This window comes from Lynx rufus, unplaced genomic scaffold, assembly GCF_022079265.1.
Source record: "Lynx rufus isolate CCGP_SWC_20201006 ecotype Redwood Valley unplaced genomic scaffold, mLynRuf1.p SCAF_1, whole genome shotgun sequence".
Taxonomy (NCBI): Eukaryota; Metazoa; Chordata; class Mammalia; order Carnivora; family Felidae; genus Lynx; species Lynx rufus.
In genome coordinates, this window is record NW_025814823.1 from 97,819,175 (window position 1) to 97,836,565 (window position 17,391).

Consider the following 17,391-nt stretch of genomic DNA (forward strand, 5'->3'; position numbering starts at 1 on the left):
ATAGGGAAATGGCAGTAGCTCACCAGATACTGAGAAGGGTTTTCAGTGTTTCATACAACGCACAGGAGTAGAGGCTGCTTCCCACCGGGACGAACCAGCCAAGGTCTTATTCCTTATTTGGGTTTGCCAAGCCTCACAATGCAGCTTCACTTAGTATGCCTCTTCTTGGTGTTCTCAGTTTCTCCCTATAATGATGTGTTCACTGGGCAAACACGTGACTGCTTGTGATTTCTCTAAGGGAGCTACACATTCCGGAACTCAGGTTTGTGTCTAAAGCAGACTTCACAAGCAGCACAAATACTGTGATTTCTTTAACATCATGCATCTGCTTGGAACTGAGTGGGTTTTAAGCGACAATTCATGGGATCTTATGGACCTTAAATTGTTTCTAAAAGTTTTTCATTTGTAGGGGCGCCTGGGTGGCTCAGTCGGTTGAGCATCCGACTTTGGCTCAGGTCATGATCTCGCAGTCTGTGAGTTTGAGCCCTGCCTGGGGCTCTGTGCTAATAGTTCAGAGGCCTGGGGACTGCTTCAGATCCTGTTTCTCCCTCTCTCTCTGCCCCTCCCTGGCTCATGCTCTGTCTTTCTCTCTCTCTCAAAAATAAATAAACATTAAAAAAATAAAATCAAAAGTTCTTCATTTGTATAATTACACAGTAATTTTTTTAAGTTCATTTATTTATTTTGAGAGAGAGAGAGCACACAAGCAAGGAAGGACAGAGGGAGAGAGAGAATCCCAAGCAGGCTCTGCACTGTCAGCACAGAGACAGATCTGGGGCTCCAACCGACGAACCATAAGATCATGACCTGAACCAAAATCAAGAGTCAGAAACTTAACCAACTGAGCCACCCAGGTGTCCCTGACAAGTAAATTTTCATGCAATGAACAGATAAAGCAGTCTCCTTGATCATTGCCATGGTCCCCAACCCAGGTTCAGAACCAACCAGTTATTGGGTGATGTGTTCCTCCCAGGGCACTTACATTCTTCTAATGTAGTTTGCATATCAGATCATTTTTGCTTCCCTGGTTTTCAAGGGATTCCCTTTATAGTTAGAATAAAATCCACACTCCCAACCGTGGTTTACAAGACTAGACACAGGCTGGTCCTTGCCCACTTCTTTGACCTCCTCATGTGCCAGGAAGTGTGAAGGTTTTCTCCCCACAGAGCTTGGTATGTGCTATTTGTTCTGTTCCAGAAGCTCCTTCACAATCCTTGTCTGACAGGTTCTTCACAGGTTCCAGACTCAGCTGCAAATTCACCTCTTCACAAGCCTTTCCTAGTTATATTCTCTAAATTAGTACCTCCCTCCTGTCTCCACTTCCAATGTCTTTTGAATGCTATTACTTTGTTTCAGCAACAGAGCTACACTGTGGGGGGTTTGACTCCTCACTTCACTGCATGCTGGCTAAGTTATTTACCCTTGTTTGTGCTAAAAGCACAATTATCTCTCAACGAGGATAATTGTAGTATGTACTTTACAGATTGTTATAAGGAAATCAAATAAGGAAATATTTATAAAGCACTAAGAAAGTGCCCATAATGAACTCTGATGAATCGATATTTTTTTTCCTTAGTGCCTGCAATTAGATGGAATCATTTATTTATCCGTATGTTAATCATCTCTCTTCTCTCAAATGGAAGCTATGTGAGTGCAAGGACCTTGTCTGTTTTATTCTTGGCATCAAGAACATTGCCTGACTCATAGTGCAAGAGTCTTAATAAATAAAGGTGGAACCTATCAATATTCAAATCTTAACTCGTGTGCATAAGGTGCTGTGTGTACAAGAGACACATTTAAAATGGAAAACATGGTCCTACTTTTATTTAAATGCTTTTAACTTTTTTTTAAGTTTATTTTTGAGAGACAGAGAAACAGCATGCCAGCAGAAGAGGGGCAGAGAGAGAGGAAGACACAGAATCTGAAGCAGGCTCCAGGCTCTGAGCTGTCAGCACAGAGCCCCACGCGAGGCTCGAATTCATGGACTGTGAGATCATCACCTGAGCCCAAGTCAGGGACTCAACCAATGGAGCCACCCAGGTGCCCCGAATGCCTTTAACTTTTATACACTGGCCTCCACTAGATGCTTTCACCATATCTTGTGCATCTTATACTAGAATGGATGTGACTCCTCCAAGCCCTGGAGAGCAAGACTGAGCCAACCGTAAGTCCCTCATGTGTCTTACTATTCCAAAGAGCACAGGCTACCTAAAGTCAGCATCGTAGCAGCCGCACTCCCGTGATATTTATAAAAACACCAGCAGCAGTTACCAGAGGCAAAAATAACATTCCCAGATCCCAGCACGATCCCGACCTATACTGCAGTCGCCAGCCAACTGTGTTAGGATTATCTGGGGAATGAAGAAAAAGAGAAGAGCCTCTTGCTTGAGCTTGTCAGCTTACCGGTCATACTGTGTAAGTTAGCCCGGGTCTGTGAAGCTAAACTCAATCGGGAAAATCTTCTGTAAGGAGGTGAGTTATGTTTCCATATACTCCTCTCGCAGATACCTCGCAGAACCCAAGGCTTTCTCTGGCTGTATGGTCACCACCGTCAACATCAAGATGGTGCTTCCGAGGCCCAGTGAAGGCATGCTCATGTAAGCTGTCCTACTCTGAAAGATGCACAACCATTTCTTGCCTGCAAATATCTTCTTACTGCAGCAAATCCAACCTGGGTCATCTACCCCAGCTTGAGAAACAAGAAAAAGGAGGGGGAAAAATCACAAAAAATCCGTTAGATTCCTACTTATTAACCTGAGCTTGAGAAAAAGCCAGGTCTGAAGTGCTCCATGCTTGCTAATAGCCCTGGGTCTGAAGTTCATCCAAAGTACAGCTACTCTAGGGTCCCTTTGAGTGCTTGTTGTGACTCAGAAGAGAAATTTCTATCTCTTTCCAAGATTCAATTCTGGCTTATGCAGTCTGAGTTCCTGGAAAGTCTGTGCTGATTCTCAAATGAATCTATTTTCTTCTAAAACTCAGCTACTGTGGTCTCCAAGTGCTCAATCAGCCTGCACAGTGACAATCTCCAACCAGCTGCAGCTCGGGGACACCTTAAACCAGCCATGGTGAATACAGATGTTTTCATCTCTCCTTGTTTTATTTTAGCTCCAGATGGAAGTTCTTATCTGTGCAATGTGGACTTCTCCCTATTTCACATTCCAAGCTCTGCAAGTGCAGGGTTAGAAAAAGGAAGCCCACAGGAGAAACGAAAAGAAACATTACAAAAAAGTGTATGTTTGTCCTAATGCCCAATGCCAAGCAGGCCTAGGCTGGCCACTCTATGACTCAAGTGATCATCTAGATCAAGCTGTCATATTGGGAAAGAAAGGGCAGGAGGGAGATGGCTGAGCCTCATACCAGCTGAGAAGCAGTCTTGCCTGGCTTGCTAATCTGCACAGAAGATGAGAGGAAGCAGAAGAAAGTCCACTGTGTAGGTATAGGAAGTGAAAGGGAAATGGGGCTTGATTACTGCCTTTAGAGCATGATATCCTCACCGTGGTAAATGTGGTTCAAAACATGTGTCCTTGGCTATGCAGTAGGATTAGCCATCCCTCCTTCTTTGGAAGATCCATATTAAGTGGGGCCATAGGAAAGAGGGGCTAGATATATCCTCTTGTTCATTGCTGTTGAAGGTATTCTCCAACAATAGGAAATGGGTTCAGTCTGGCAGTAAAAAGAATATCTTTCACTGCACTATCATATCCTTTTATGCTCTCCCAGTTCACCATATACTGTTGGGACTAAGCCATAAAGCTTATTAGCATCTCTCTTAGAAGAGTAACCCCTTAGAAAAGAGACATCCAGGGGCGCCTGGGTGGCGCAGTCGGTTAAGCGTCCGACTTCAGCCAGGTCACGATCTCGCGGTCCGTGAGTTCGAGCCCCGCGTCGGGCTCTGGGCTGATGGCTCAGAGCCTGGAGCCTGTTTCCGATTCTGTGTCTCCCTCTCTCTCTGCCCCTCCCCCGTTCATGCTCTGTCTCTCTCTGTCCCAAAAATAAATAAACGTTGAAAAAAAAAAAAAGAGACATCCATAAAATGGGAGCAAAGAGGACAAACTTAGGAGGAGTTTTGACCAGCAGGAAAGATTAAATAGAATTCTCATTGGGGAGAGGATGGAGAAAGATTAGGAAGGTAGCTGATAGGGGGTGTGGTTGGCTTGGGTTCTTCAGGGATGCAGCACTCCTTGTTCCCTCCCTGGGACCTGAGTTTGAAGAAATGAGACAATGAAAAGGATAATTTTGACTCTGAGAAGTCACTGCCATGCAAGTGACCTTGAATTATCAGAGGGTAACTGCAGCAGCATGGCAATGGTCTTGTTAGTGTACAGGATGAGCAAGCATTAGGTCCTACCTACTCCTGTCTCTTTTGGCTCCTGGCTGGTATGGAAGAGATAGATACATACATACATATTTCTGATTTATTTTAAAATTGTATTTGAGTAATTTTTTTATTTGCCTACATATGTTTATGGGTCTAGACTTACACAGAAGTTGCTAAAACAGTTCAGAGAGTGACAAAGAATGCAGAGCAGATTCTAGGACTATCTAAGCCCATGCACTTTATCAGTAGCTAGAAGGGAAAAACGAGGCCAGCATGGCTCCGCTTCTGCCAAACCTTTCCTCTCTGTTAAGGTGACATTTGGGCCAGAAGGAGGAGGGTGAAATCCTGAAAGATAGCATTCACCCTCAAACAGATGGAGTTGCCTTTAACTGGCAAGTTCAAGTGTCCTTTTTCGCCTCCCCTCCCACAAGAATGAGGATGTGAGGGTAACCTAAGAACACTAGAGAATAACTTACACATAGATAGCAGTGCTCTGGTAGTGTATTAACTTCCAAGACTCTAGGTCTTAAATCTGTGCTGCCTCTCATTCATATTCAAAGCATATTTATTGGGTAATCATTGAAGATTAGTTGGTGCTTGGTCATGCCTGTTGGCCCTGGTCTGGGACAAGCCAGTGCCCAGTTGTGAGTCTGGGACATGGAGTACTGGCTCCCCAGCAATGGCTGAGAAATCCTTACTTCTGGCTCCTGTTGCAGGCCTTTGGCTGAAAGCACTTGAGAGTAAGTCACCTGGGTTCATTTTGTGCTTACATTTCTGTAAGTAGGAATAATGAACGCAGTCTTTTTTTTTCCCCCTTCCAACAGAAGAACTGGGTTACTGGATTAAGCAACAGAGATTACAACACTATATAAAAACAGATGTCCAGCTATTGCAACATCTTAAATCAGGGGAGTTTGGCGAATGGGCCAGTGCTTCCCTGTGGGTTCTAGCTTGAGGCTTTACTCAGTCGCTGAAATTCCATCCTTCGTGGGTAGGAAGTAGGGACCTGGAGACCCATATTTCCTGAGTTGTCACACAGGGTTACTCTTGAACCTGGGATTCCCATTTGGCCTTGCCCCCGGCTCACTTACAGGGTGAGCAGAGCTTGCCTTCGAAATGCCTGCGGTTGAGGCCTCCAGGCGTTCTTCATGACCAACAAGCAAAGAAGTTTGCCATTGGCCTGAACCGAGGAGCCTTAGGGAAGAGGGTGGCAGCTGCACAGGCCCGGATCAGAGAGGTGAGCTCCGCCTTTTAGGCGGCGCGTTCCCATTGGTTGGAGGCGATGCCTGGGCGGGGCAAGGTTCCGCCAGAAGTGCGGGGAAAGAATTCTTAACACCCTTATCCTCTTGTCTTTGGGTCCAGCGCGCTCTGGGCTGTCCTTCCTGGGTTTCAATGAGCAGCAGAATTCAGGGTTCAAACGTCATAAGGCAGATGTGGACAAATGACTAAGACAGCAGGGTGCTGGTTTAGTTTTCTGTGAAAGAAAGGACTGCTCTCTGGAGCTTTAGGCTTGAGTTCAAGGATACCAAAAACTCTCAGTGCTCTAGAATCACAGCTGTCTGTAGACAACTCCAGCTGTAGCTTCGCTTCCCTTCCCAAATGCAGTTTGCCCTAAATCGAAGCCGTGTTCCCTTCAAAAGCTGCTCTTCTCTCACTATTCCTTATTTTGAAGAATGGCCCACCATAACCTAGATTCTCAAGCCAGAAATACCGGGGTTCAATCGTTCCTCACATTCACAGTCAACTAATCACAAAGAGCTGACCCCATTTCCAGAAATATCTCCAGATTTTCCCTCTCCAACATTTCCTCTGTCTTACTTTGAATCTCCACGATTTTTCCCAGTAGGTTTCTGCTCACCTTGTTCACTTCCAACCAATCGTCAATAATGAGGCAGAGTGAGCTTTCCACGATGTTAATGTGTAGTCTGGAGTAATCCTGCTTAAAACCATTTGCAATAAGTTAAAACAGCTAAACATGATCTGACCGACTGGCTATTTCTGCGGCTTTACATCCTCCCTCCCCCGCATCTAGCTAGTGTTTCCATTGCCTGTAATATTCGTTGTTTGCAGAGCTCACTTTTTAAGGGTCTTTGTGCATCATCTCCTTTGGAAATTTCCCCTTTCACCCTAAGGATAGGGGCCGTTTATTTTGGCACTAGTTGCAGACCTGTACAGATTTGTCATGTGTTTTATCATGCTGTAAGGTTATGAAAGGCTTACCTTTAGTAACTTTGAACACCTCTGGAGGACCTGATTGTTCATCTGTAAACTTGTGTCTACCGCCTGTAAGTATTGAATCAGTGATAAATGAATCACACCATATGACCTTTCTCTTTAAAAATTTTTTAACGTTTATTTATTTTTGAGCCCCCCCCCCCACACACACAGTGTGAGTGGGGGAGGGGCAGAGAGAGAGGGAGAAACAGAATCCCAAGCAGGCTCCAGGCTCTGAGCTGTCAGCACAAAGCCCGACAGCGGGACTGGAACCCACGAACCAGGAATCATGACCTGGGGCGAAGTCACCACCCAATCCACTGTGCCCTCTTTTCTTTTCTTTTCTTTTCTTTTCTTTTCTTTTCTTTTCTTTTCTTCTTTCATGTTTTATTTTTGTGACAGCGCAAGTGGGGGAGGAGCAGAGAGAGTGGGAGACAGGGTCTGAAGCAGGCTCTGCAGTGAGCAGTGAGTCTGATGCGGGGCTGGAACTCACAAACGTCCAGATCTTGACTTGAGCTGAAGTCCGACACTTAACCAACTGAGCAAACCAGACGCCCCATATGACCTTTCTTAATATACAAAAGCGAAGGTCATTTAGGAGCACTTGTTAAAAGTTTGTTTTTGTTTTTGTCCCCCGAGTTTCTTCTTTGGGAGTTCACTTTCAGGTTCTAGGACTGTCCGTTTTTGACAGTTCTCGGATGATTTTCATGCATGAGGTTCAAGTATTACATTGTAAGAAATCTTTACCCATTGGTAAAGGTGCCTTTCTTAGAGGCTATGTCTTAAAGCTATTTAAGGCTAGGGCCAAAGTCCAGAAAACAGTTTTGAGTGAATGACAAAACGACAAGAGCATGGAGGTAAGCCTGGTGTCGTGTGAGCCATTTTACTGCACAGGTCCTAGGAGGTCCCACTACTTCCAGCAGCAAAAGTGGCCCTTTCAAGCCAAACCGTCTGAGCTGGCTCTTGCAGCCACGTGAAGCACGCCGGACTACATTTCCCAGAGTTCCAAGGGATTCTCGCGCAGGCGCACTTGGAAAACTACGGCGTCCTTGCCTAAAATCCGCAGGTCACTCCCATCCCGCCTACGCGTCTCCCCCTCTCCTTTCGGTCTCTCAGTCTGAGCTGCGGCATTTCGGCTTGTGTGTGTGTCGCAGGCAGGACTCATGGCCTCGCCGCTGCGATTCGACGGGCGGGTGGTACTGGTCACCGGCGCGGGGGGAGGTGAGCACGCGAAAGCCGGAGGGCGGACGCCGGTCTAGCTGTTGCACCCTGAGACCCCCTTTTCGTCCCAGGATACCCTCGCAGCCAGAGCTGCATTCCTAGCGTCGGGGCTGCGGGCAGCGGTGGGGCGGCGGGAGTAGGCGATTTGTGGAGACCCACTGGAGCCGGTGGGCCGGGAGGGAGGAAGGGTAACAGCTGTTCTTGGGTCGTCGACTCTGCCGAGCAGGGAGAGGTGGGCCTGGCCAGCACTGAGTGGGGAGCCATCAACACCTCGTCGTCACACAGTCCCGTGCAGCTCGCTTCCTGCCTCACCTTCCTTGTGGCCGCTTCCCAAGGCCTTGGGTCTTGCAAGACGGAGGCCGGGCTGGACTACGGCTTGCAGGACTGGGTAAAAGTTGCTAATGACGCTCAATCGCGACCCTTCTTGCGACTCTTAGGCCTGTCGTCAAGTCTTTTAAAGGTTGCAGGAAAGTCGTTCGCGGCAGGAACCTCCCGCCGCACCCACCCCCAGCAGAAGAGTAGAGATGTCAGCCCCTTGCCTTTGAAAAGTCAACCATGCAGTGTTTCTTTTCATCTGTCGGTTGATTTGGGCATCTTGAGAAGTTCCTCTTTAAAGAAGTTATCTGATAAGAGTCTTCTTGTTGAAGTTTAAGTTGGTATGCTTATCAAGCCTCAAATGCCTACAGTAGTCAGGCAGGCGTTAGTGTGGGAGTGGAGTGGGGACAAACTGGTGGGCAGAGACATTTCTGAAGTAGACCAGATCTTCCTGTGTTTCGGGAGAAACAAAATGGAGATTTGTTATGTGAAATAACCCCATTCTTGAAGGAGAAAAAACTAAAACCACTCATACCCATACCATACCCATACCAGTGCTTGGCAGTGTGATTTTACAGTGTTTCCCCTCTGTAACCACCACATGTAGGGATCTTGACCTTCAGTGCCTTTGAATCCCCTTTGGTGGTACCTTATATCTAAAATAGACCTAATGTGTAATTAATTTAAATTGTGTATTAACAGTCACATCAGTGGAATTATTCCAGTTGGTCCATTTGTATCTTTGTATCTCCATTGATAGAATGGATTCTAATGCTGCCTTTTGGAAAGTGCTTTAGTATTAATTGGTGGCCAAGTTTGTATTCCTCGCTATATTCATTCTAAAATGATCGTATGTCCTTAGGAAAACATTTGGTTTACACTTTGCTTTTGATGGAAATAATTAAGTGATGCCCTCAGTGTTTTAAGCCTCTTTTGATAGTGATTCACAGTATGAAATGCATTTTGCACCAAGATTCAGTACACAGGTACATCATTTATATTTGAAGCAAGTTCCTGACATGGTACATAGTAAATGAAGTGCACTCTAAAATTTTCTATTCTCTTTCACTAAGTACATGCAGATTGCAAAACCTACGAAATTGATTTTGTGAATCATTAGAGTTGTGACTCGACAATTAAGGACTTAGTACCTCCTGTTTACAAACTGATTTGTGTCTTAAAGAGCTGTGCAGACTTTCCATTGCCTGGATTATGATACAATCATTAGCTGTTGCCAATATGAGGGAGTTTTGTGGTGAAGTAGAGACTGTTCCAGATCATCATTGGGGAAGGGAGCTAGGGATCAAATTCCAGTCCTGCCACAGAGACCATTGTCCTTGAGTCTTGGGGTTCTTATTTAGAGATCCAAACCCATTGAACTGAGGTAGTGCTGAACATCTCTGGAGAGGGTGTCCATGAATGCCTACTGGGCCTGTGTGGGAATTAGTCTGACTTCAATCCACTCATATTCTGCAGCTAAAGAGAAATATATCTGCATTATTAAAGTGTTGTTGTGTAGCTTGAAATATAGATTAGTTTAATGTATTTCAGGAGCAACAAAATGGGAGATTTATTACGTGAAATAACCTGATAGGAGAGGTTTAGAATTGTCCAGGCTTTATGTAAACACTTTTGGCATGATTGGTAGTACAACAGGGGGATAACAGGGTATAACAGCTGTTTATTAGCTGACTGAAATGGTTATTGGGGATGTAACTGTTGAGAGTGGAGGATTTGGGCCGGGAAAGAAGGGAGTCAGGCCATTTTGAATTCGAGATGGTTATGAGATTAGCAAATGTTGGATCTGGAGATAGTGAGAAGGGTGTGAGTAGGTGGAGATCCTGAAGTCAGGGGAGAGATTTGGAAGTCATCTGAATTCCTTAGACTGATAAAGCTACAGAGTGAAAGAGTCTAGGAAGCTATTCTCAGGGGCTCCATTGTTAGAGTAGAGAGAAGTGTAAGCCATCCAAGAGAAACTGAACCAGCAGTTTGAGTTAAGAATCAACTGAGATTTAACAATGCTAAAGAAATTAAGGTCAAAAAAAAAAAAAAAAGAGAAAGAAAGAAATGGAGGGGAGGGGGTGATTGGCAGTGTATTTAGGTGTGGGGGAGATTTAAGACAGGATTTAAGAGATTAAGACAAAATGGAGGCTCTTGGATTTAACTTTTTGTGCCCTTGGCCCTTAAAGCCAAGTTGTGGGAAATGCAAAAGAGTGACATATTCAATCTCAGCCATCAAGAGCCTTCTAGTTTAAGTGGGGAGGCAGACTAATGGACATGAAGTAGTTAAATAATGTTTACCTAAGCACACATGTTAGAATCTGGAAGGACCCTTACCAGTCTGCTGTGGGCTAGTGGTATTGGAGGAAAAAGGAGGCTGTCATTTTTTACTTTGTGTGCAGATTTGTGTACAGTTTATATGGGCCTTTGTGATAAAAGTACATCACTTACAATCTTTTGAGAGAACTGTGTATCTTGATTTTAAGTTGAGGTAATTTTCTGATTAGGTCACTCTCTCTCCGAGAGACCTACCCTGTTCCTTTCATCTGATGATTTTCTACTGTGTTACCATTAATTTTGCATTCTGGTCATGAGCATGTGATTTCTTTAAACACCATGTTTAGAACAAGTGCTTCAGCCTTGCTTGTATAAAATATGAGAAGACTTGAATTCTTGTATTGGCTGAGGTCTCTCTTATCCATTCAAAGTGGATTAACTTCTAAAAAAATTTCTGAAAAAGAGGCGCCTGGGCGGATCAGTTGGTTGAGCGTCCCACTCTTGATTTTGGCTCATGTCATGATCCCAGAGTTGTGGGATCAAGCCCTGAGTCAGGCTCTGCACTGAGCATGGAGCCTGCTTGGAGTTCATTTTTTTTCTCTCTCTCCCTCTGCCCCTCTTCCTGCTCTCTCTCTCTAAAAAAAAAAAAAAAATGGTGAATTAACTTGTAAAATAAATTATTTGGTGATATCTTTCAGTTTTGGAAAACTATCTTTTGGGTTCTTTCTTCTTTGTATACTTCTTTATCCATTTAAATTAAATTTAAGCTACTAATCACATTTGCCAATCAATTTAAATAAAAAATGTATACATGCTAAAACAATTTAAACAATACAAAAGCAAGCATTCCTCTCTTTAAATGTCTGCTAATTTCTGAGAGAGTGAGAGAGACAGCATGAGTTTACTTACTTTTGAGAGGCAGAGAGAGAAGGAGACACAGAATCTGAAGCAGGCTCCAGGCTCCAAGCTGTGGGGCTTAAACCCATGGACCACGAGATCACAACCTGAGCTGAAGCTGGACACTCAACCGACTGAGCCACCCAGGCGCCCTGCAAGCATTCCTCCCTTGGTTGCTAGTCACACACTTCTGTTTCCCAGAAAACTCCTAAGTGTATATATATTTTCAGATAACAAATTTACACCTCATACTTTTGAGTCAGAATTAAATATTTTTTGTGTTTGGTGATTATGTAGTCAGGGTTCAGTGCAGGATTTAGAAATCTCTAAATATTTGGAGCAGGAAAGGATTTAACACAGGCACTGGGTCTTAGGCACTTCCTCTTGCATTGACTTGCGGAAAGATATGGGAAGTGGTTCATTAGGGGAGCTACTACCCCTGCGGCTGCTTCTGGAACTGCTGCAGCCCAAACAGCCCTGGATATCAAGGATCTAGAGAACAGAAGGTGCTGTCCAGAGATTAGGGAGCTAGATCAAGAAGTTGCCCCTATAACCACTGTTTCCTTGTTTTCTCTTCTCTTTCTTTTCTTTTTCTTTCCTTTTCTTTCCTTCCTTCCTTCCTTCCTTCCTTCCTTCCTTCCTTCCTTCCTTCCTTCCTTCCTTCCTTCTTTTTCTTTTGTTTATTTATTTATTTTGAAAGCGAGAGAGTGAGCAGTGGAGGGGCAGAGAGAGAGGGGGGGGAGAGAGAATTCCAAGCAGCCTCTGTGCTGTCAGCGCACAGCCCAACACAGGACTCGGTCTTATAAACCATGAGATTATGACCTGAGCTGAAATCAAGAGTCAGACGCTCAACTGATTGAGCCACCCAGGTTCCCCACTCACTGTTTCTTAATATCTAGGAAACTTCAAGAAATCAGCCTCTTAACCAACAGCAACAGCCAGAAGTCACAGTAAGGTAACTTTTGCCTCCTTTCCACCTTCCTGGTAGGCAAATACATGTAATGGTGGTGCCCACATCGAGCCAGCCTAGCAGCTAGGTAGAGGGGTAGGAAATGGTAGGCAGAATAGATAGAAAATATAGTTTTAAGCTTTCAGACCTCTATAGGTTGAAGAAGGTAAAATAGATGTTGAGAGTACCAATGAAGACACTACAACTGTAATATAATTAATTTCTCACCAGTTACTTTGAAATAGGGGTTGATTTGAGCGGACCAAAAAAATGATGCCAACATTTGGTCAACTTTCTGATTATTTTATTTTTCATTAGGACTGGGCCGAGCCTATGCCCTGGCGTTTGCAGAAAGAGGTGCATCAGTTGTTGGTAAGTTGATATTTTTCTTTTTAATGAGTAGCTGGTATTTAAAGTAGAGTCTTCACAAGTCAGCCAGCTTTGCCTTTATAGCAAATTTGCCCAAGTCAGATTTCATCACTGGTTAATTTCTTCTGCCAGCACAATTGTCCTCCTTGAGAATGACTTTATAACTTACTTTTTAAAGTAGACTAGTTTCACAGACTTTGCACATAAACAGAATTGATAAAGATGGTCAGGCATTTATTGTATAAAAGGAAGTTCTTGAATTTGGTAAATTGCCAGCTGTAAGTTTTTGAGATAGAAGGCTGGTTCGAGATGAATCTGTGTAAGTATATTGATAAGAATAAGAAGTATTTTGAGGACTACAAGTTTGGAGTCAGAGAATCCAAAGTATGTTGTTGTTTTTTTTAAACCTCTTTCATTAAAATTTTTCACATGGAAGCTTTTTGCAACACATTTTTAAAGTTTTAATTGGAGAGGCAGTTGCATGAATTTGATTATGGCTCATCAGTTAGAAGATGCTGTACTGAAGAATCCCAAAGGTGGGAGGTTGTAGGAATCTAAACGTTTTGGACTGACATGATGTGGTGTGCACACAGGAGTGGATTCGTCTTCAGCCATTCCTTTGTGGGGAATAAATGAATGAGTGTTCAGTGCAGGGTAGGTGGGTAAGGCAGATGATATGGCCCAATATTTATTAGTATCTTTGCTGGGATAAAATTGTTCGCCCATGATGACTTTCTATAGCCCTTTTTTCTACCTCTTACTAAGGAATACAGAGAAACAAATTTCCTCCGATTTGTTTATGGAGCCATGCATAACAAAAGGGTAAGTGCATAGCCTGGTTTTCTAAAGAACACCCAAGCAGGACATTTGAATATACTCTTCTCCCTCAGTGTGGATCCGTTGCTTATCTTTTTTTTTTTTTAATTTTTTAAAATGTTTATTCATTTTTGAGAGAGAGAGAGAGAGACAGACAGACAGAGTGCAAGTTGGGGAGAGGCAGAGAGAAAGGGAGGCACAGAAACCCAAGTAGGCTCCAGGCTCTGAGCTGTTAGCACAGAGCCTGATGTGAGCCCAAACCCATGAACTGTGAGATCATGGCCTGAACCGAAGTCGGACGCTTAACCGACTGAGCCGCCCAGGTGCCCCTATGTAGCTTACCTTTATGGAAGGGACACAGAGTCTTTGGATGTTCCTTGCTTAAGGTCATGTCCACTGTCCATTAATGCCATCTTCTTGTGACAAGGACACATTTTGACATTGTGGAATTTAGCTAGAGGGTATATAGTTCCGGCCCTCTTTGCCACATTTTCCCAAGATATTTCATGTTGTTACTGTTTTGTCTTTTTTTTTTTCTTTTGCTATCCATTTCTTAATATTATTAACTTTTAACTTTTATGCATTTACATTTTTTTTTCTACTCACTTCTGTAAGTATAAGGTCCTTGTTTTATCTTCTCTATCTCCTATAGGACCTGGAATATATCCTTGTGCAAAGAAGGTACTTTGTTCCTTGGGGCCCTTATTGTTGTTTGAAGCAGACTCGTTCTGGAGGGAATGGGGGAGGTCCTGGTGTGTGTTTGACACTGGTTGGATAAAGTCCTACTTGTCGTGATTAAGTATAATCTTAGTTTATAAACTTGTTTTGGAGAGAAATTTACAGCAATGTGTGTTTGTGTGGATCAGGTTCCCTATATTTTTGTGTTACCGCTGAACTTACTAAATTGGGGAGAGGAGTTTTTGAGTTCCAGCAAGCAGATAAATAGGCATGGCATGTCCCTTAGAGGAGTGTTGCCACAAGTGCTGGTAGAACTCTGGCGAGGCAGGCAGTTTTGCCCCTTGGAAAAATATTTGTCAAACTTGATTGAAGAGCCAGATGTAGTTTGGTGGAGGGGAGAAGTCAGACTGTGTCATACTGCTTAGCTTTTGGCTGATATTTTCTACAGCTTTTTATTCTGTGACTTACCCATGAGCTTTCTAGGCCAGCCGTGAGTTGTGTTCTTCCCCGACCACTGCTGCCCTCTCTTTCAGCTTTTGAAAACCTAGATGCCCTGCTTCCGGGGTGCCTCACGCACACTAATGTTTCTCCTTTGTTAATGTTAGTTCTGCTCGTGTATGTTTTACATGAGTAAGAAAAAGTAGAGGAGTAAAGTAGAAAAAGTAGAGGAATGGCGTGACATCAGAACGTCTCGTTTGTGGGAGGGTGATTCCTCCGATAATTTTATGACTAGCTCAGAGTCCAGTAAGAAGTAAGAACAGAGGGATAGAAGAACTTGTTTCTCATATAAGTCAACCTATGTCAGGTTATGCCGGATAAACAAATGTATCTCAGTGATGTAGAATAATAAAGGATTATTTCATGTTTTTTGTGAGCTTTCAGCTTCTGGTCAGCTGTGTCTCTGCTCTAAGCGTCTTCCTAATTTCAGGATTCCAGTTAAAGGAGCAGCTCTGTCTGGGACATTGCTGGTGGTGGATGGATGAGAAATACCAGTGGGTCTGCTTGGTGGCTCTGAAATCCACTTCCACTCACATTTCAGTGACCAAAGGAAATCACTTGGCCAAGCATCACTTAAGATATTCTCTAACTCTGTATTAATATGATTGCTATGTTTTTTTTTTAATAGAGTTTTTTTTTTAAGTTTATTATTTTTTTTCGAGAGAGAGAGCATGCAAAAACAGGGGAGAGGCAGAGAGAGAGGGGGAGAGAGAGAATCCCAAGCAGGCTCTACACTGTCTCTGTGGAGCTGGACATGGGGCTTCATCTCATGAACCATGAGATCATGACCTGAGCTGAAATCAAGAGTTGGACACTTAACCGACTAAGCCACCAGGGCGCCCCTGATTGCTGTGTTTTATGTTGCATAATAGAAAACCTTAGGGGAGGTTTCAGTCTGGGCATAAGGACTGCTCAGCCTTTGGCTAATAGTTACAACAAAGGATGTTTGGTTTTCTAGAAACTACAACTTACAGGAAATGTTTGCCCATATTTGAAGGGAATGCTGGGAGTGGAATAGTTTTGAATTTTGCTCAGTAGGTGAGCTGTGTCCACTACTCTAAATATTAAGTTTTCTCTTGAGGGCACGAACATGAAAAAAACTGAAGTTGTGCAGCAAGAAGAACCTCTTCTTTGACAGTAAGCAAGGAGGAAAGTTTTCTGTTCTTGAGCTGGAGAAGTAGCACCTTTGGGTAACCCAAATCCTAATCCTCTTATATGAGGTGGGCACCATTTCTTTCCTGGGCTACAGTTACACAGTGACTGGTAAAGGTGCCTTTCAGATTCTTGGGGGCTGATGCCAGAGCCCATGTCTCTACCCCTGTGTGATCCTCATGGCCAAAAGCTGAACCGTGGTGGGGAAAGTGAGCTGCCTTTGAAGTTAGGTCCCGTTTCCAGTCCTGGCCATACTGCCTAATCGTGTGACCTCTCACACACTATTGGTAACCACCTTGTCTGACTTTCAGGATTATGGTAGGGGTTCAGTGGCATCAACAATTTGATGTCTTTCTAAGGGGAAAGCAAGGAGCCAGTAGTCAGGACTGCCTGCCACGTGCTGGGCACTGTGCTTAGGACTTGGATATATGTCACAACTCATGGGCATCCCAGCCTCCTTATCTAACACGTGTTCCTTTTCTAGATTCTTAGAGAAAAGGGCCTGCCTTATGTACTGAGGTATTCTCTTCACGTGTGAGCATAGTGCTTCGCTTAGTAATTGGTCAAGACCTACGTGCTGAAGAAGGGAATGGGTTACGTGACACACGGAGATCACGAGAAAGCACGTGTGGATTCCGGCTTATAATAAATGAGCTATACATGCAACGCTCACGTCTTCCCCAGATGCTTCCTATGACTGTCACTAACCCAGGTTATGGGTGACAGCCTGTAAAGATAGCTTTAGAATAGCTCTTAGCCATTTATCGCTTAAAAACCCTGGTTTTGAGAAACTAAAAGTAATCCATACAGTTTGTAGCATCATCTGGGCTCATTTATTCATCCAGCACTTAATTTACTGGGTGCTTGTTAGGTAGCAAGCATTGCTCTAGGAGTCGAGGAGGTGGAGTGGGGAATAAAACTGACAGGGGCCCGGCTTTCACAGAGCTGATGTTCTAGGGGTGTGTGGAGGGGAGACAGGCAGTGAATACCTGTGTATATATATCAGATAACGATATGGAGAGAAAACCAGAGAGCTCTTAGGAGAGACCTATAGGCAAGGGACAAGATGGGGGGCCCAGGAGCCTATGGCAGGGGCACACCCAGTGCCTCTGTGTTGAGGCAGGGGCAGGCTCAGCATGTTTAGGGTCAATGAGAGGGCCGGTGCAGCTGCAGCAAAATCATCACAGGGAACAAAACCCAGAGATGAGGGCAGAGAGTTCACAGGAGGCCAGGGTGCATAAGACCATTTAGTTCTGAGTCAGGACCGGCTTTTACCCTGATGGAGATGGGAAGCCTTTGGTGAGTGTGAATGGCAGAGCAGCATGCCCTAATTTAAATTTTATTTATTTTAATTTTTTTAAGTTTATGTGAGAGAGAGAGAGAGAGAAAAAAAACACGAGTCGGGGAGGGGCAGAGAGAGAAGGAGAGGGAGAATCCAAGCCGGCTCTGCACTGTCAGCACGGAGCCGGACATGGGGCTTGAACTCATAAACTGCGAGATCATGACCTGAGCTGAAGTTGGACGCTTAACCGACTGAGCCACCCAGGCGCCCTGAAGTTTTAAATGGATCACTCTGCTTGCCATGTGGAGAATGATTGCAGAGGAGCAAGGGTCTTAGAAGTGGAGGAGGATGATGGGCTTGTTGGGGCTTTTATACTATTAACTCCTCTTGTACACTCTTGTGATT

At 44.2% G+C, this 17,391-nt stretch overlaps 1 protein-coding gene across 2 annotated transcripts in view; it reads left to right on the forward strand.

The window, feature by feature from the left end:
- The first annotated feature begins 7,612 nt into the window (after positions 1-7,612).
- HSD17B4 (hydroxysteroid 17-beta dehydrogenase 4) overlaps positions 7,613-17,391 on the forward strand; it is an 88,047-nt gene continuing 78,268 nt past the window's right edge. The window contains exons 1-2 of one of the 2 annotated variants that reach the window (XM_047083778.1): positions 7,613-7,753; positions 12,510-12,563. In XM_047083778.1, coding sequence (XP_046939734.1) covers positions 7,696-7,753; positions 12,510-12,563 — 112 coding nt within the window. In that variant the 5' untranslated portion in view covers positions 7,613-7,695. Of the gene's footprint in view, positions 7,754-8,069; positions 8,142-12,509; positions 12,564-17,391 lie in introns of those variants that run through there. The other variant, XM_047083786.1, reaches the window with a different exon arrangement.